At 47.0% G+C, this 19,207-nt stretch overlaps 2 protein-coding genes and 1 long non-coding RNA gene across 8 annotated transcripts; 2 read left to right on the top strand and 1 right to left on the bottom strand.

Annotated features, from left to right (window-relative positions):
- The first annotated feature begins 7,349 nt into the window (after window positions 1-7,349).
- LOC123142534 (non-lysosomal glucosylceramidase-like) lies at window positions 7,350-8,389 on the top strand. The gene is made up of 4 exons (XM_044561405.1): window positions 7,350-7,455; window positions 7,561-7,617; window positions 7,991-8,067; window positions 8,164-8,389. Exons 1-4 carry the CDS (start codon window positions 7,453-7,455, stop codon window positions 8,387-8,389), a joined length of 363 nt encoding a protein of 120 aa, XP_044417340.1. The 5' UTR covers window positions 7,350-7,452.
- An 890-nt stretch (window positions 8,390-9,279) lies between these two features.
- LOC123144158 (uncharacterized) lies at window positions 9,280-16,569 on the top strand. Of its 6 annotated transcripts, XR_006471308.1 has the most exons (10): window positions 11,330-11,732; window positions 11,823-11,950; window positions 12,160-12,270; window positions 12,376-12,432; window positions 12,805-12,881; window positions 12,978-13,620; window positions 13,732-13,998; window positions 15,099-15,209; window positions 15,330-15,413; window positions 16,115-16,569. It is a non-coding gene; the product is annotated as an uncharacterized lncRNA (long non-coding RNA). The 6 variants fall into 6 exon arrangements; XR_006471309.1 differs by lacking the exon at window positions 11,330-11,732 and adding an exon at window positions 9,280-9,348 and having other exon boundaries at window positions 12,978-13,998; XR_006471310.1 differs by lacking the exon at window positions 11,330-11,732 and adding an exon at window positions 9,280-9,348 and having other exon boundaries at window positions 12,160-12,298; window positions 12,978-13,998.
- Window positions 16,570-17,648: 1,079 nt separating this feature from the next.
- On the bottom strand, window positions 17,649-18,975 carry LOC123141358 (nicotianamine synthase 1). Its single transcript, XM_044560531.1, has one exon. It carries the CDS (start codon window positions 18,902-18,904, stop codon window positions 17,915-17,917), a length of 990 nt encoding a protein of 329 aa, XP_044416466.1. The 5' UTR covers window positions 18,905-18,975; the 3' UTR covers window positions 17,649-17,914.
- Between the last annotated feature and the right edge of the window lie 232 nt (window positions 18,976-19,207).

Here is a 19,207-nt window from a genome sequence, read left to right as displayed (position 1 = left end):
ATTGAAGGCGAAGCTTGTCTGTTAGGGAACCAAGTGATGAAGGGGAAGAACAAGCGGAAGAAAAACAAAAATAAACTCCTGGTGCTGTAATGAAGCACTGGAACTGTGATGACACAAGTAATGATATAGTTTTGCATCTTAATTTATTACTATGGCTGGAACGAGCGATTGTTTTGCCACTGATTTGATGCCACTCTTAATGTAATACGTAATTATCTCTACTTGTGCAAACAGGGATCTTCTTTGAAGATACCATATATTTTAGTGGAACTGCACAAGAAGATGTTGGAAACATTAATCTAATCGAGGAGTATATAGTAAGCATGGACACCACAATAGATAGCAACAGATGGTTCCGGAGAAGTGCTTCATCTGTATGCTCTACACAATAAGCCTCCTGACAAAGGTTGGTACTCGCCCACTGATTTCATCCATATGATTGAGCTTTGTCATCTCTATTGGCGTTGTGCTACTGTTTAGATACTGTCATCAAAAAGTGGTATTGTCCTTGAGAAGTGCTTCATCTGTGCTATTTTAAATATTTCCTTTCCTTTTTTTCGAGCAAACAGGGATGCTAGCATTTAGTTATCCTCTTGCCTTTGCACAACAGGATCATCCTCCTCTGAAGAAGAATATGGAGTACGTGAAGTGACTAGTTCCGATTATGCCAGGATGAAGAAGCCCTGTCTATCTTCCCATCAGAAGGAGCAGTTGAAGGATGGTTACATTACCCCCCACAAGACCAAACTAACTTCAGCTCAGAAGGACTGACAAATCTCCATTTTCTTGCTGTGATGCGCGAGTACAATGTTGTTCTAGGATTCTTTGCGGTGAGTTCCATTTTTGTAAAAGTGTGTTCTACATGGACCATGTAGGTGCCTCTTTAAACTGTCAGTTCATAGTACAGTTTGCTTTATACTAATCACTTTTTTGTATTTGTGCAAACAGGGGTGCTCAGCTTGATTTCAATGGGAACTGCACAAAAATGTTCATGAATACATCGAATCATTCATTTCCACCACAAGAAAGGAGGTGCCGATAAGTTCAAGGCGTTGCAACATATAAGGGTGAAATCATACAAGCTACGCGCGAATTTGGTTGATTTTGGTGGAACTGCACAAAAAGAACAGCTGGTTTATTTAGCATGAGATGCCATGTCAATGTCCGAATTGATGGCAAACCCTGCCCATTCCACAATCGTAAGCATTTGATATTTTGGAATGGGAAAACCTTGTCAAATTTTGCTCATTGATTTTAGCAAGAAGACATGTGTTTGATATTTTCGAATGGGACGCCCTTTGCTGTCAGCAGCGTTGTTCCATTTTTATTTATTCTTTAGTTATGAAGTAAATATTGACTCTGACATGTGAATCGCTTTGATGCATAATCATCGATTGTTTTGAATGTTCTCTATGACATGTGAATCGCTGTGATTGCAATGTCAACTAAAGTGCTCAATTTCTCTAGCAAATGACTGTATCTCATGAGCTTGCTCAACCACGGAGCGCTCTTCAATCATCCTGTAGTCATAGAATTGCTCCATGACGTACAGCTCAGTGCCAGCAACCGGAGGGTAGCAGCGGTGGCCTTACTTGGACCCGAGCGGCGGCGACCTACCGTGTTCTACTCTTCCTCGTTTTCTGTGTGGCGCGGCCTCGTTGGCAGCGGGGCAGGGCCTCGGCGGAGCCGGCGATGTCCTCTGTCTCATTGCCGGCGGGCGGCGCCTTGGCGGAGCGGGGGAAAATCCTCCCCCTCGTTGCCGGCATGGTGGGGCCTCGGCGGAGCCGGCGGTGTCCTCTACCTCGTTGTTGGCGTCGCGGGGCCTCGTCGACACCAGCGGAGCGGGGGCTCGTCAGAGCCGGCATTGTCCTCTGCCTCGTCCTCGGTCTCGCCAAACAGTGTCTCGGCCGCTTCATCGCCCTCTTTGTAGGCGGCCGCAGCCTCCGCCACCCGCATGCAGTACGGCCAGTGCTCGAGGCGGCCCTCGCGGGCAGAGCGGTACTGGTCGAGCAGCGCCGCCTGCTCCACCCGCTCCGCGGTGATCTGCTCCTCCGCCTGCAGGTGCTCCTGGAGGAGATGGTGGTTGTAGGCGGCATCGGCCTGCGCGTCCCGGAACTGCTCCACACGCTTCTGCCTCACCGTGTCCATATATTGGGCACGGGCCTCGCCGATGGTCATGGTGCAATGCACCGGCGAGGATGGCGCGGAGGAGGGGGTTGGCGCCGGATCGTCGACTACCATGTTCTCCATCAGGACGTCGTTGTCCTCCGGCTGCCTGCCGGCCAGCCAGTCGGCAGCAATGGCTGCCATCTCCTTGTGGTCCGCCGTCCACCCATCCCAAAGAGCGTTGGAGCGTGAGGAAGCCGTGGTGGGCAGTAGTGGTGTGGATAGGAGAATAGGAACGGATGCGGATGACAGCGGCTATGGCCGGCGCAGCAGTTTATATAGCAATGGTGGGCGGCGGAGGGACGGACGTGTGGCGCCGGAGTAGCCGCCTCGGCAACCACATATCATTAATGTGGGCGACAGAAAGACGGACGGACGTCACTTGTGTCGTTACAAGGCGGAGCAATCGCATGCACCGGGAAGCGGGGCGGGCGGCGCTGACCGTTTCAGGCGGAAAGCGCGCGCGGGCGAGGGAGGCGGTCTGGGTGGGCCAGGGAAGTCAGACTCGTGCTTCGCAGCGGGTTGGTCCAGCAGCCGGATATGCTGGCTCGCCAGCTACCTCGCCGAGCTGAGCGACGACAATCAGACGATGGACGTAGCTTCCGACCAGGAGCCGACGCCACTGTCCAAGCCGGTTCATGCCGTGTTCACCATAGAGCAGGTGCGGCCGCACTTCGACGCCCTAATGGCGGAAGAGCTACCAGCGCAGGAGGACCTGTGCTGCAACCTCCGTCTCCTCAACGAGCACCGGTGAACAAGCGAACGACAATGCCGTCGCAGACATGTGGCCCTATGATCCTGGCTTCCTGAATGAGCAGCGGGCGCTGTATCAGACCATCCGTAGGGCTCGCGAGGCCCTCTCCGTCGTCCTTCGAGTTGTTGCGCTCGCCGTGGCGCTGCCGTCTCGTGTTGTCAACATGGTCAACGGACATGAGGATGAGGAGATGACTTTACTTGGAGAGGATGACAGCAAGTGCCTCCTTATTAGTATATAAAACTATAATTTTTTTGCTTCCTCCTGGTTTCCTGACATCACGGTCCCACACCATTGTCAACCTATGTAGTCAATAAATGAGAGAATTGCACAAGAAGCGGCCGACAGCTGGGACCAAGCAGCTCGAGCAGTATTTGTGTTTTTGAGGGTGAGCACTGCAGAGTTTTTCTTGAGCGATGTTTAGCCGAGATATTAATTTTTCTCCTCTGAACAACAACGAAAACATTGCTGCAGCTATTAACTGGGCAGGTTGTGGCCCGTCTAGCCCAGGCCAGATATCCAACCCAGATATTAATTTTTTTCAAGCTAAAAATGGCTAGCCCAGCTATACTTTTTTTAGGAATACCCAGGCAAGGTCAAGTTGTTATTCTCCGCCCCGCTGGGCTGCAAATCTTTCCTAGGAGGGATGCATTAGGCTTAACAAGAAAATGGGCTTTAAGAAATAATAAACGGGATGTAATTATAAAAACTGGGCAGTTACTATAGAAAATGCACCAAACACGTAATTACTTTATAAAATATTATTTTTGGATATTGAAAATTTTAATTTCATTAATTGTTGCGAGCGCAATGTTTCGTTGGATTTTTACGTAATATAAATTTATATTGAAATTGTATTTAATCTGACTAGAAATTTCGGGATACAAATATTTCGGATCCCATCAAAATGTGGGAAATTTTATTGAATTCTGTTTTGAACGGTTGGTTGAAATGGGTTGTACTTTTAACAAACTGTAAATGGGTTGTAGTAAATTCCATTAGAATTCAAAAATTGGCTGCACATTCTTACAAATCACAAATGGGCTGTAAGTTCTCTGCCACACACTTGTGGCCTTACTAAGTTGACACATCCCCTCAAAAAAAAAGAGTTGACGCGTATGCAAGGCTTTGTCAACTTATAGTCAACACACGGTTCTAGCAGCAGTGGCCGTTGGATGTCCATCCAACGGATGTCGTGCTTCTTCTTCAATCTCGGATATTCTAGATTCACCCGCCCAAAAAATGATTCCTCCCCCTGACATCTGGGGCGCACCGTTGCGGAAGCTGAGCTGTGGGCCTACTAAGTTGACGCGTACCAAGGGCTTTGTCAACTTAGTCAATATAAATGATTCTAGCTGCAGTGACCGTACGATGTCCATCCAATGGCCGTAGTGCTTCTTCAACCTCTGGTCTTCTTGCTCTAGCCGCCCAAAGCAGCGCCGGTCGTGCCGCATGATCCTGCCTCCCGTGGCCGGCTGTGCTGCTGCATAGGCCTCACCGCCCCCTACTATTCCCACCGCTGGCCAGGCCCTGCGGCGACGGCAGCCTCACACCGCAGCCGAACCAGTGAACCCTCGTACTCCTCTCTGCGCGGGCTTCCATTGCCGCATCTTCCCCGGCTCCGCGTCATCCCCTTCCTAGGCCTCGCCATCGTCCACCGCCCTGGTGCTCTCGGCGCGGCGTGGTCAATTTGGTCAAGGAACGGCAACGTGGACTGTACGTGGAGAGGCTGACAGCCGGGTCCTCAACGGCAGCAAGGAAGTGCCTCCTTATTAGGCAGAAAATAATGATTCCTCCACCTGACAGCAGGGACCCACCAGACGGGCCACCGTATTTTGCAAAAAAAGTTTCCACCCTGACTGCTGGGACCCACCGGACGGGCCACCGTATTGCACGAAAAAAACGTTCCCCCCGCTGTCAGCTCGGACCCACCGGAAGTGCCTCCTTATTATGCACAAAAAAATGAATACTCCCCCTGCTGGTTGGGACCCACCTTGGTGGGAGGCTGACTTGTGGGCCTACTAAGTTGACGGGGACGGAGTGCTTTGTCAACTTAGTCAATATGAACGATTCTAGCTCCAGTGACCGTACGATGTCCATCAAACGGCCGTAGTGCTTCTTCAACCTCTGGTCTTCTTGCTCCAGCCGCCCAAACCAGCGCCGGTCATGCCTCGTGCTCCTGCCTCCCGTGGCTGGCTGCGATGTGGCAGAGGCCTCACCACCCCCTACTACTCCCACCGCTGGCCAGGCCATCCCTCTACTCACCCACACCCCCTGTTATTCTGCCGCGATGGCAGCCTCACACCACAGCGAACCAGTGAACCCTCGTACTCCTCTACGTGTGGGCATCCACTACCGCGTCTTCCCCGGCTCCACGTCGTCCCCTTCCTAGGCCTCGCCGTCGTCCACCGCCCTGGTGCTCTCGGCACGGCGTGGTCAACGTGGTCAAGGAACGGCTTCCATCGGACGTGGACTGTACATGGAGAGGCTGACAGCTGGGTCCATGGCCGCAGCAAGGAAGTGCCTCCTTACTACGCGCAAAATAATTATTCCTCCACCTGACAGCGGGGACCCACCGGACGGGCCACCGCATTTCGCGAAAAAAAAACGTTTCCCCCTGACTGCTGGGACCCACCAGCTACATCTTCGCATGCAAGGAAGTGCGTCCGGGCAAAAAAATGATTCGCCCCCCTGACTACTGGGACCCACCAGCTACATCTTCGCACGCAAGGAAGTGCCTGACAGTCGGGACCCATCTGGTCGAAGCGTACGTAGCGTTGTCATTCTGGTGCTGAATGTGTACGTACATACTGGTCGATGTAGAGGCGCACACGTGTCGTACTAGAGGCGCGCACGTAGCATGTACATGTACGTACAGCGGCCAGTGTGCAAGAAAGAAAATACGGCCACATACGTACATACAGGCAGGGTCTTGAACGCCTACTCGCGCATACGTACGGCCAGGGCTCGTGTACATGGCTGGGTCGGAACGAAGAAACAGCGTCGTCGTCGTGTTCATGGGGAGCCAACCGGCTGGGTCGGAATGGAATGCATCGTCGTGTTCATCGGGAGGGCTTGGACGGAACAGCTGATGGAAACGAGGCCTGGCGTACCATAGAACGGAGGAAACGGCCTTGTGTTCGACCGGCCACGTTCAAAACAGGATCCTGTTCATCGGGAGGGGTCTGGCGTACCGCAAAACGGAGGAAACGGACCTTCTACGGTCGAAACAGGGGTCCTGTTGATCGGGAGGGGTGTGGCGTACCGCAAAACGGAGGAAACGGACTTGTGTTGGAGCGCTACGGTCGAAACGGGGGTCCTGTGGAGGGGTGTGGCGTACCGCAAAACGGGACTCCACGGGATACTGTTCATCTTCACTGTCGACCCCCTCCAGCCTCCACGGGCTACTGTTTATCCACCGTCGACCTCCTCCAGCCTCCACCTGCGACTGTTCATCCACGGGCTCCTGTTCATCCAGCCTCCACCGCACGCTACTCCACCGGCTACTATTCAACCAGCCCTCTCCACGGGCTCCTGTTCAATCACCCCTCCACGGGCTACCGTTCATCCAGCCCTCCACCATCTACTGTTCATCCTGCCCTCCACGGGGTGGTCCTATTCATCCTACCCTCCACGGGGTCCTGTTCATCCAGCCCCAACCGGCTCGATCGATCGGGGTCCTCTTCATCCAGAGGCAACGCCACAGGGTCCTGTTCATCCACCCCCACCAGGAACTGTTCATCCAAACCCCCCCAGCAACGCTCACTGTTCATCCAGAGGCAGCATCAATCGGCTTCAGTTAGCAGCAGTAGCGAAGGAATCGCTCGATCGGGTTCAGTTAACAGCCATCGATCGATCGCTCGGGTTCAGTAACGCGTAGCCTGCAGTGCAATCGCTCGGGTTCAGTTAGAGCCCAACGCCTTGCACCCACACGCGTGCGTGTACGAGAGAAACGCGCATCGCTCGGCCCCGACCACCTACCGTAACCGGGAACACCCCGATATTTTCCTCGCCCTCGCTTCTACCACAGTTTTTTCCGTCATGGACGGCCCAAAGAATGTCATGCAGCTGCGTCTCCGGCCCGCCCAGGAAGAAAAGCCATTTTCTGTCATGATTTTTTGTCGTAGAACTAGGACCCCACCACATCTATGATGATACCGTGTTTTGTCACAATTATCGTCATGGAAGTGTCATAAGTATGATAGAAAAGATTTTCGTTCGGCCCAAAATTTCACGGATGTGTCTTTTTTTGTAGTGCAAGATTGCTCTGGACGTATTGTTATTGTTAGCCTTTGGTAGAGCATGTCGCATCATTCCCATAATATGATAGGGATTTGTAAGATCATATAGTTGAAATAGGATGGTGTTTTTACTGGCCTCATTATTCTGATGTTTCTTGTTGATTTTTATGGCAACACCTGCAGCTGGACTTCGATGACGGTACACCACCAGAAGATGCTTGGAGAAGAAAATTAAGTAGTCAGGCTAATAGACTGAAGGAGTTCAATGTTACGTTCAGAGAAGCATTTAAAATGGTATGAAAAATGATATTGACAAACAGAGGTACTAACTGTCCGTGTTGTCATTCTTCTGAAGTCTTGAGGAAGATGTCCAAATTATGTTTTCCCCTTGACCATCAGATGAAGCTTGGTCTCCGGCTTTGGTCATATGTTCGAGAAGAAGCTTCTCATGGAAGGGTAATGCATTGGCATTCTTTTTTTTTCTTCTTAAGCATGCGTCTAAATTCACGTAAATTTGTATTAGAATTTAGAAGAAAGACACCGAGAATCCTCAGAATACAAACCCAAACCAAAAACCAACTCCAAACAAATAAAATAAAATTATACAAAAGAAGAAGAACATTGAAACAAAGAACATAAATTTCTGATCACGGCAAAACTGTAGCAGCAGTTGCTGACACGGGTCCCTGGTCTGGGATGCTGATGTATCAAGAGCCTGCTGATTGTGCATTTGATATTATTGAATGTTCTACGCAAGGATAACCTTGTTACATTCAAGTGTACCTTTATTTATCGGCTCCTTTTAACATGGATATTTATAAATTTCCAGAAAGCACCGATTGATCCATTCACGAGGGAGAGCAGGAAACCATCAGCCTCACAAGGAGTACCCCTTGGTGGGATGGGGTGTGTGTACCTCATGTTGATAAACTTCACAAACATGCTTCCGTTATTTCTGTTGCCAACAATCACTCCTTATTTATGATTTATTCCCCTTTTCAGGACTGGTAGCATATCAAGAGGTTTTAGAGGGGAGTTCAAACATTGGCAGATAACCCCTGGTTCATGTGATATGTCACCAGTGATGGATAACCAATTTTCGGTAACTGAGACCTTTTACCTTGCTAAAACATGCTATATCCTTAAAGATTTAGCTTTTTCTCAGTTTCATTATTTTTCCTTGCTTCTAATACATATTGTTATGGATCCAAATATTGAACAATATTAACAATATTTTATGATGAATCTATTGAGGTGTACATGTTGATATATGTATTCTATATAATTGTTACATATCGAAAATGGCATCATGATTTTGGATTGTTGAGGTTTGATGAAAACTCACTTGTTCCATACTAAAAACAGATGCCCTTGAAGATTATTCTGCCTCATGCGTTAAGTTATTATTTCATGACCATGAGTGTTAAGTAAGCTTTGTGATGTATCTTTATCTACACTCTTAAGTTATCTACAAGTGTCAAACCAAGCAGTGCATGATTTTGCTAAAAGTATAATTTCTTTCCTAAAACACACCTCTCATTTTTTTAATCATAATGTTCTTAATTCACCGTAGATCTTTATAAGTAGAGAAGGATGAAACAAAAATTACTCCTCAGTTTAAGCTCCTGGTCAGCATGATGGTTTAAAGTATGTTTTTTTTGCCCTGTCAGACAACCAATTCTTAATGGAGGACTTGATAGTCTCCGCGGTTATTTTTTGTCCCACCACTTTCGTCCGTTTTTTTTCGTAGGGTTTTCTGGTTCCGTCCACCACCTCTCCTCCGCGGGTTTTACCGTCGCGACAGAACCAATCCCTTGCTAGCCCTACCTCGTCTCCCGTCTCCAGTCGCAGCCGCCGCCGCACCCCAATCCAACCCCGCCGCCGGCGATCTCCTCGCCCCCCTGCACCGCCCCCCAACCTTCTATTCCTCTCCCAAGGGAATCCCAAGGGAAGGGAAGGGAAGGGAAGGGAAGGGAAGGGAGAGGGAGCGCCCAGATCCACGGCGGCATCAGCGCGCCGTCTTCGACCTGATCCGCGTCCGTCCTCGAGGGAGGTTGGCATAGAGGTCCGACCCGGCCCGGCAGCAGCCATGGATGGACGGAGACGCCCCAAGCCCTACCCTCAAGGACGACGCCTCCACCTTCAAGGACGCGCGCCGACGACCGCGGATCTCCGGTGACGGCTATGGTGAGTGTGTACCTGCGGACGTTCTTCCTTGGATTCATCATCTCCCCCTGCTCGTGATACCTTCCTTGGTTTCTTTTCTTTTGTGTGCAGGATGACTGCCCCGGATCTGCATGCACGACTTGCAGCTGCAGCAGCAGCTGGACGACCGAACGCACGAGCCCTCCCTCCCTCCCTCATGGCTCTGCTTCCTCTTACCCTGCCCCCTCACGTGGGCGTGGTGAGCTTCCTACCCCCCGTGCACATCTCATCTCATCAAATTTAGATTGCTCTGGACGTATTTTTATTGTTAGTCTTTGGTAGAGCATGTGGCATCATTCCCATAATATGATAGGGATATGTAAGATCATATAGTTGAAATAGGATGTTGTTTTTACTGGCCTCATTATTCTGATGTTTCTTGTTGATTTTTATGGCAACACCTGTAGCTGGACTTCGATGACGGTACACCACCAGAAGATGCTTGGAGAAGAAAATTAAGTAGTCAGGCTAATAGATTGAAGGAGTTCAATGTTACATTCAGAGAAGCATTTAAAATGGTATGAAAAATGCAATTGTCAAAAAGAGGTACTAACTGTCCGTGTTGTCATTCTTCTGAAGTCTTGAGGAAGATGTCCAAATTATGTTTTCCCCTTGACCATCAGATGAAGCTTGGTCTCCGGCTTTGGTCATATGTTCGAGAAGAAGCTTCTCATGGAAGGGTAATGCATTGGCATTCTTTTTTTTTCTTCTTAAGCATGCGTCTAAATTCACGTAAATTTGTATTAGAATTTAGAAGCAAGACACCGAGAAGCCTCAGAATACAAACCCAAACCAAAAACCAACTCCAAACAAATAAAATAAAATTATACAAAAGAAGAAGAACATTGAAACAAAGAACATAAATTTCTGATCACGGCAAAACTGTAGCAGCAGTTGCTGACACGGGTCCCTGGTCTGGGATGCTGATGTATCAAGAGCCTGCTGATTGTGCATTTGATATTATTGAATGTTCTACGCAAGGATAACCTTGTTACATTCAAGTGTACCTTTATTTATCGGCTCCTTTTAACATGGATATTTATAAATTTCCAGAAAGCACCGATTGATCCATTCACGAGGGAGAGCAGGAAACCATCAGCCTCACAAGGAGTACCCCTTGGTGGGATGGGCTGTGTGTACCTCATGTTGATAAACTTCACAAACATGCTTCCGTTATTTCTGTTGCCAACAATCACTCCTTATTTATGATTTATTCCCCTTTTCAGGACTGGTAGGATATCAAGAGGTTTTAGAGGGGAGTTCAAACATTGGCAGATAACCCCTGGTTCAACTGAGACCTTTTACCCTGCTAAAACATGCTATATCCTTAAAGATTTAGCTTTTTCTCAGTTTCATTATTTTTCCTTGCTTCTAATACATATTGTTATGGATCCCAATATTGAACAATATTAACAATATTTTATGATGAATCTATTGAGGTGTACATGTTGATATATGTATTCTATATAATTGTTACATATTGAAAATGGCATCATGATTTTGGATTGTTGAGGTTTGATGAAAACTCACTTGTTCCATACTAAAAACAAATGCCCTTGAAGATTATTCTGCCTCATGTGTTAAGTTATTATTTCATGACCATGAGTGTTAAGCAAGCTTTGTGGTGTATCTTTATCTACACTCTTAAGTTATCTACAAGTGTCAAACCAAGCAGTGCATGATTGTGCTAAAACTATAATTTCTTACCTAAAACAAACCTCTCATTTTTTTAATCATTCTGTTCTTAATTCACCACAGATCTTTATAAGTAGAGAAGGATGAAACAAAAAGTACTCCTCAGTTTTAGCTCCTTGTCAGCATGATGGTTTAAAGTATGTTTTTTTGCCCTGTTAGACAACCGATTCTTAATGGAGGAGTTGATAGTCTCCGCGGTTAATTTTTGTCCCACCACTTTCATCCGGTTTTTTCGTAGTTTTTTTTGGTTCCGTCCACCACCTCTTCTCTGCTGGTTTTACCATCACGACGGAACCAATCCCTTGCTAGCCCTACCTCGTCTCCCGTCTCCAGTCTCAGCCACCGCCGCACCCCAATCCAACCCCGCCGCCGGCGATCTCCTCGCCCCCCTGCACCGCCGCCCCAACCTTCTATTCCTCTCCTAAGGGAATCCCAAGGGAAGGGAAGGGAAGGCAAGGGAAGGGAGAGGGAGCGCCCAGATCCACGGCTGCATCAGCGCGCCGTCGTCGACCTGATGCGTGTCCGTCCTCGAGGGAGGTCGGCACGGAGGTCCGACCCGGCCCGGCAGTAGCCATGGATGGACAGAGACGCCCCAAGCTCTACCCTCAAGGACGACGCCTCAACCTTCAAGGACGCGCGCCGACGACCGCGGATCTCCGGTGACGGCTATGGTGAGTGTGTACCTGCGGACGTTCTTCCTCGGATTCATCATCTCCCCCTGCTCGTGATTCCTTCCTTGGTTTCTTTTCTTTTGTGTGCAGGATGACTGCCCCGGATCTGGACGCACGACCTGCAGCTGCAGTAGCAGCTGGACGACCGAACGCACGTGCCCTCCCTCCCTTCCTCATGGCTCTGCTTCCTCCTACCCTGCCCCCCTCACGTGGGCGTGGTGAGCTTCCTACCCCCCGTGCACATCTCATCTCATCTCTTCAAATCTAGATTGTTCTGGACGTATTGTTATTGTTAGTCTTTGGTAGAGCATGTGGCATCATTCCCATAATATGGGATTTGTAAGATCATATAGTTGAAATAGGATGTTGTTTTTACTGGCCTTACTATTCTGATGTTTCTTGTTGATTTTTATGGCAACACCTGCAGCTGGACTTCGATGACGGTACACCACCAGAAGATGCTTGGAGAAGAAAATTAAGTAGTCAGGCTAATAGACTGAAGGAGTTCAATGTTACGTTCAGAGAAGCATTTAAAATGGTATGAAAAATGCAATTGTCAAACAGAGGTACTAACTGTCCGTGTTGTCATTCTTCTGAAGTCTTGAGGAAGATGTCCAAATTATGTTTTCCCCTTGACCATCAGATGAAGCTTGGTCTCCGGCTTTGGTCATATGTTCGAGAAGAAGCTTCTCATGGAAGGGTAATGCATTGGCATCCTTTTTTTCCTTCTTAAGCATGCATCTAAATTCACGTAATTTTGTATTAGAATTTAGAAGAAAGGCACCGAGAAGCCTCAGAATACAAACCCAAACCAAAAACCAACTCCGAACAAATAAAATAAAATTATACAAAAGAAGAAGAACATTGAAATAAAGAACATAAATTTCTGATCACGGCAAAACTGTAGCAGCAGCTGCTGACACGGGTCCCTGGTCTGGGATGCTAATGTATCAAGAGCCTGCTGATTGTGCATTTGATATTACTGAATGTTCTACGCAAGGAAAACCTTGTTACATTCAAGTGTAGCTTTATTTATCGGCTCCTTTTAACATGGATATTTATAAATTTCCAGAAAGCACCGATTGATCCATTCACGAGGGAGAGCATCAAACCATCAGCCTCACAAGGAGTACCCCTTGGTGGGATGGGGTGTGTGTACCTCATGATGATAAACTTCACAAACATGCTTCCGTTATTTCTGTTGCCAACACTCACTCCTTATTTATGATTTATTCCCCTTTTCAGGACTGGTAGCATATAGAGGTTTTAGAGGGGAGTTCAAACATTGGCAGATAAGCCCTGGTTCATGTGATATGTCACGAGTGATGGAAAACCAATTTTCAGTAACTGAGACCTTTTACCCTGCTAAAACATGTTATATCCTCAAAGATTTAGCTTTTTCTCAGTTTCATTATTTTTCCTTGCTTCTAATACATATTGTTATGGATCCCAATATTGAACAATATTAACAATATTTTATGATGAATCTATTGAGGTGTACATGTTGATATATGTATTCTATATAATTGTTACATATTGAAAATGGCATCATGATTTTGGATTGTTGAGGTTTGATGAAAACTCACTTGTTCCATACTAAAAACAAATGCCCTTGAAGATTATTCTGCCTCATGTGTTAAGTTATTTTTTCATGACCATGAGTGTTAAGTAAGCTTTGTGATGTATCTTTATCTACACTCTTAAGTTATCTACAAGTGTCAAACCAAGCAGTGCATGATTTTGCTAAAAGTATAATTTCTTACCTAAAACACACCTCTCATTTTTTTAATCATTCTGTTCTTAATTCACCGCAGATCTTTATAAGTAGAGAAGGATGAAACAAAAAGTACTCCTCAGTTTTAGCTCCTGGTCAGCATGATGGTTTAAAGTATGTTTTTTTTGCCCTGTCAGACAACAGATTCTTAATTTCCTGAAATTTTCTCTATGGATGTTCAATGGATGCAAATCTGGAATGTTCTCTTCGGTCTTTGTATGTCAGAATATATATAGCAGTCATGACACAGTACAACAACAACAACAGTTCCTTTCAGTCCCAAACAAGTTGGGGTAGGCTAGAGTTGAAACCCATAATATCTCGTCATGGTTCTGGCACATGGATAGCTAACTTCCATGCGCCCCTGTCCACGCCAAAGCAAGAAAAAAGTACTACAGGAGATTTGATGTACAGGTGATCACTGAAGCAAAGAAAAGTACAGGAGTTCTGGTGCCAGATTGTTCACACAACATATCCTTGCCACTTCTACAGGTAATATCTTGCAATATATACTATGATGCTTGATTGTTTAACACATGGATTGAAAAACGTGTTTTGGCTTGCCATATTGTCCGATAATTTCAGTTATTGGAACAAAATAACCAGGGGTACTGGCTAGCTAATGTTTGGTACTGGACTGGACTTTATAAGCCATGATAATGATTTTTTTTAAGAAAACGTGAATTTGATGCTAGGCTGTTCCCATAGGACCACAGAATGCCAGTCACAAAAATCAATCCAGTTCATTTTATGCCAGTCACAAAGACATGTTTGTCTTGTCCTCTCTTCTTCTTCCCACCAACCTCGGCACAATTACTGTGATATTTTGTGTGTGTTCTTCGACAACCTTTATATCACGGACTGCCTCCACGTCCACCTTCTTCTACGAGCATATATCATCACCATGAGGTGCATACAACTCATGTGCATTTGAAGTTGATGGAGTGACAAATCAAGTTTCCATTGTGAAATATATTAACTAATGTGTAAGAGTTATGCTATCATTTTAATTGCTATATTCTAGCTATTTAGTTCCTAGCTTTTTCGATAATGCATATTAAGTATGTCCTGAAGTAAGCTATCATAGTGTATTAGTTTCTTGTTGTTAAAGACATTGCAATTTATAATGCGTATGGATGGTCAAATTAAGTGCGCCGGCGTGAAAAGGAAATGCCACATCCGAAGATCCTTGTACTGTTTATAATGCGTATGCATTCCTTTACTGTTTTCCCCCATAAGATCCTTTTACACTCATTAAAATTTCGCTTGTTCTTGCCACACCCGAAGCTTCCGTTCTCGCTGACTTCACCGGAATGCCTGCACCATGTTCCACGGGACCAATTTTCAATCATGTGTTTAGGTGCTTCTACATGAATCCCGTGCATAGTCTCGATCACTACCCACCGGGGCAGCTACTTCTGCTGGCAGTAGCACTTTCCTCTGACATATGTGTTTTTCTGTTGTTGTGTGCTTCTACTTTAATCCCGCGTCGTTGTATTTAGGTTCTCTAAGGCCTAAACTGTGACTTTTCTTAATTGTATGTCTTACAACTCATTTTACTGTACTAATTTATTCAGTTACACCATTACTAGGTGTGGAGAGTTTGGGTTCGGAAGTTAGTGGGTGGGAGCGGAGGAAGGAAAGGGGAGAAAGATGTGCTTTCCTCGTTGCAATGCACGGGCAATTAACTATATTGCTAATAAGTATGTGATTTTCTATCTTCTTTTATCTTCTTTGTACAATTCAATGAATTTTGATAATGATCACACCTAATATGGATATTTTTAACATGTCTTTCCGGGAGGGCTCCACTACTATTGCAGGTGAAGCGACAACCAAGTTTCCAAGTTTATGTCAGACTACAAGAGAAGGGGGTTTAGTATTTTCTTGATGGCACATGTTGGAAGGTGCCATCTTTATTTCTCTTATCTTGTGGGTTTCCTCACAATAGTTTTCTTACAAATGTGCGCAATTTTGCAACAATAAACATTGGCTGGGTATATACACTTGAATGGGTGATCTGGTTAGATAGCATGCACCCCGATGAGTTTCAGGAATTATGATGTGTTGGTTTTATTTGGTTGAAACCATTAATGGTTGTGTCTGAGTTACTTTACTAGGACTGTTTGGGCATGATGTGTTGCTCTATAACTCCTTCCTATTGTATATTTTTGCTCTCCTTATTGCACATGTTCCTGACAAAAGTGAAGTACTTATGTCGATAGGATGTTCTTTCTCAAAACTCTTAACATCTTGTAGTGTATCGGTAGTGTTAAAATATACTTCCTCCGTTCCAAATTGCTCGTCGCAGAAATGGATGTATCTAGAACTAAAATACATCTAGATACATCCATACCTGTGACAAGTAATTCGGAACGGAGGGAGTAAGTCTTATCATCTATTGCATTTATCAAGAAGCTTACCACTTTGAATACAACCTTAATTATTACATGCATTAGTTTTATAATTACATGTTGTCATTATTGTAAGCATCAAAACTATCTTCTACAGTCACAACTTATGCTTATGCCTCCGTTTCAAAAAAAAACTACCTTCTACAGTGACTGGGAGCTAGGGTGAGAAACTAAATGTCAACGTGGTTGTGCAGGTCTGCAGGAGGTGCCTTTGAGGACTTGCTCGTCCGTTCGGTACCATCGTCTTTCCAAGAGCCCACATTTCTGCATGTATATATTTGTTGTACAGCCTATGCTGGTTTGCCTGCAATAATAATTATCAAAAGGGAATATGCAGCAGCCGAATTCTCTCGACGTTCATTTTGTCATGTGCTTAAGCAAACCGTGCGTGCCATATTCCTCAAGAGGTGAAGAGGACAGGAAGACACATGTGCTAAAGCAAAAAAATAAATAGAAAAGCAGTATATTAGGAATCTACCCCTTAGCTTAATTTACAAGTTGTGTGAGTGCTCATATATTGGTATTATTCTCAGGATAGCAAGAAACCTATTCTTTTATTCTGCTAGAATTGAGTAACCAGCTTTAAAATTTGTAACTATAACCAAATTACGTATGTGTTCCTATTAAAAAGAGAGAGCAATGCATGTCAGCATCTGTGTCTCGGCGTGACGTGCCGCAGCGGATCACAATATTCTTCTAGGTACGTATGTGCTGTGTGCCTATGTGTATAAGTTGCACAAGCATCTCTATACCGCTCGTCGCTTATGTCTCCGTTTTTCTCTACTGTAATGTCGCCGATAATTGGTTGCTCTATTTCTTTCCTCTCTCTAGCGCACTTCTCTTTGGGTTCCATGCTTCAATCAAATCAAATCAACAGCAGTACGGGATTGCTTGCTGATTTTTTTTGTTTTTCTTTCATGGCAGTAATAGGGGATTGTGATACAGTCTTGGCTTTGGGGGCGCCACAGGGGGCGCAATACCTCCTCCCTCTTGATGGCAGTGGTGAAAACACACGGACACGGGGGAGGGGATCATGGCGGAGAGCGGGGCAGGCATTACGGGGGACTCCCCCTTAACGGTCTATGAGGAAGTATGGTGTGAAGGAAAGAGGGTGTCATGGTGAAAGTGAGGCCGACGTCACCCACTACGGCGGGAAACAGAGCGGGAAGGGGAGGGTCCGATGAGAAAAGGAGAGGGTGTGTCGTGGTGGTGGGGCTTTACGTTGGTTTCACATGTTGGAGATAACATCACGAATAGTCTGGATAGCAACATTTCTTTCTTACATATGGGCCGGATTTGGGGCACCCGGACTATCAAGACGGTTGTAGTAGCCCGTTTGATGTCCGAACACATTCGGACGTATGAGGAGAAAAAATAAGCTTAGACGTTGAATACGACTTTAATTATTTCTCTGATTCATTTATATGCATTGTTGTCCGTAGCAGTCCGTAGCAACGCATGGACGTTCTACTATTGTTTTTGCATGATGAGTATGAGTTGAGAAAACAGTTTTTATTATACTTGCTCAAGCATCGTGTGAATGAAGAAAAAAAAAAACTTTCTTGATATTGTGCGAGAATTTCTTAAGCGCATCAAGTAGATTTGAATAATTTGTAATATATTTTTAATTGGATCATCGATTTATGTTATTACATCGTCAGTTTGCCTTTTTGTTATCAGTTTACATTACAAGTGAAGTAGACTTCAATTATTATGCAATTGTGTCAATGCTATATTGTTTCTTCCTGTGATATTTTACATAGATTATTTTATATACCTTCAGCAATATATTTCAGAAGCCCATGGCAGCATACTACCGGTACAAGTAGTACTTGTACTACATGTAACGTGTGTAAATTAACACCACAACTCCACAAGGCAGAACGCACATCTCTTACACGCACAAACATCAAAACACACACGAGTAGGAAATTTACCACGATCGCAGGCGACTGACGAGTTGAGGACAGATGATCGGCACGCACATTTCGGAATCAAAAGGCCAGCTCTTTGGCGGCCAGCTCTTCGCTCTTCTCAAGCGCGCCCGCCTCCATCTTGGTGGAGAAGCTGCATGGCGGGCTGACCAGCGGCACCGCGCCCCGTGCGTGCGCGTCTCCGTTCTGCGGCCCACTGAGCTTCGCGTCGACGACCTTACGGGCGACGATGACAGAGTTGATCACCTCACCTTCGGGGTGGTGCACGGCCAGCACCTCGAACCTGCCCCGCCTGATGTCCTCCGGGTCGACGATGGGGTACAGGAAGCCGCGGGCGCCGTGCGCGCTCCGCACGACCAGGGACGCCCCCTCCACCATGTGCGCGCCCAGGTGGGCTATCACCTTGGCCTTCTCCTCTGCCGCCATGCCGACGAGCGCGGCGAGGAAGACCACGTCGTACGCGCCGAGCTCCTGCGTGAGGTCGGCGACGTCCGCCGTGTGGAACTTCATGCGCGCGCCCACGCCGTCCTCGCTCGCGCCGAACAGCTTCCTGGCGCGCTCGTTGGCCGCGCCGCACAGGTCGTAGTTGTCGAACTGGGCGTCGGGCAGGTGGTGCGCGGCGAGGACGAACGAGCTGAACGGCAGCGGGCCGGAGCCGACGAAGGCGACGCGCGCCGGCGCGATGCCCGGCACGTGGCGCGCCAGGAGCTCGTACTCCAGCCTGCTGAGGTTGACATAGTTGCTGTAGTAGGGGAAGCGGCCGAGGTGGTCGAGCGGGTTGTCGAAGGTGGCGAGCAGGTCGGCGTAGTGCGCCTCGAGCTTCCCCTCGGCGGCGGAGCAGAGGCGGATGAGCGCCTCCCGCATCCTCTGGTGCTCCGGGCTGAGCTTCGTCACGTCGACGGGGCTCGGCGGGACGCAGGCCGTGACGAGGGCGGTGAAGAGCCTGTCGACCTCGGGGGACGGGCTCAGCGACGGCAGCTCAGCGATGGCGGCCTGGAGACCGGCGATCTTCTCGATCAGAGCAGCGACCTCGTTGTTCTGGGCATCCATGTTATAATTGCTTCTTGGTGACCGGAAGAACTCAGGAAGCAGGAGAAAATGTGTGCCGCTGAATGCTAGAGCCTAGAGCTGCTCGATGAGTTTTGAAATGGATATATGGGCGTATATATAGCAGTGGCGAGACTACTTGTGTTGTGCGCGATTTCACGCCGGCCTGCAGTTGAAGAAAATGACGTTTTTGATTGTGCACGCTTCACGCATCCATGGCCAGGCGGGTTTCATGCCTCTCGTCAGGCTTTTACGTGTTTGAACTTTGAAAGCTCATGTCGCCATGCTGAAGTTTTTTTTTTGAGA

This window comes from Triticum aestivum, chromosome 6D (assembly GCF_018294505.1).
Source record: "Triticum aestivum cultivar Chinese Spring chromosome 6D, IWGSC CS RefSeq v2.1, whole genome shotgun sequence".
NCBI classification, from domain to species: Eukaryota; Viridiplantae; Streptophyta; class Magnoliopsida; order Poales; family Poaceae; genus Triticum; species Triticum aestivum.
Note: the sequence above shows the minus strand (reverse complement) of the source record. Positions and strands in the feature narration are given on the sequence as shown.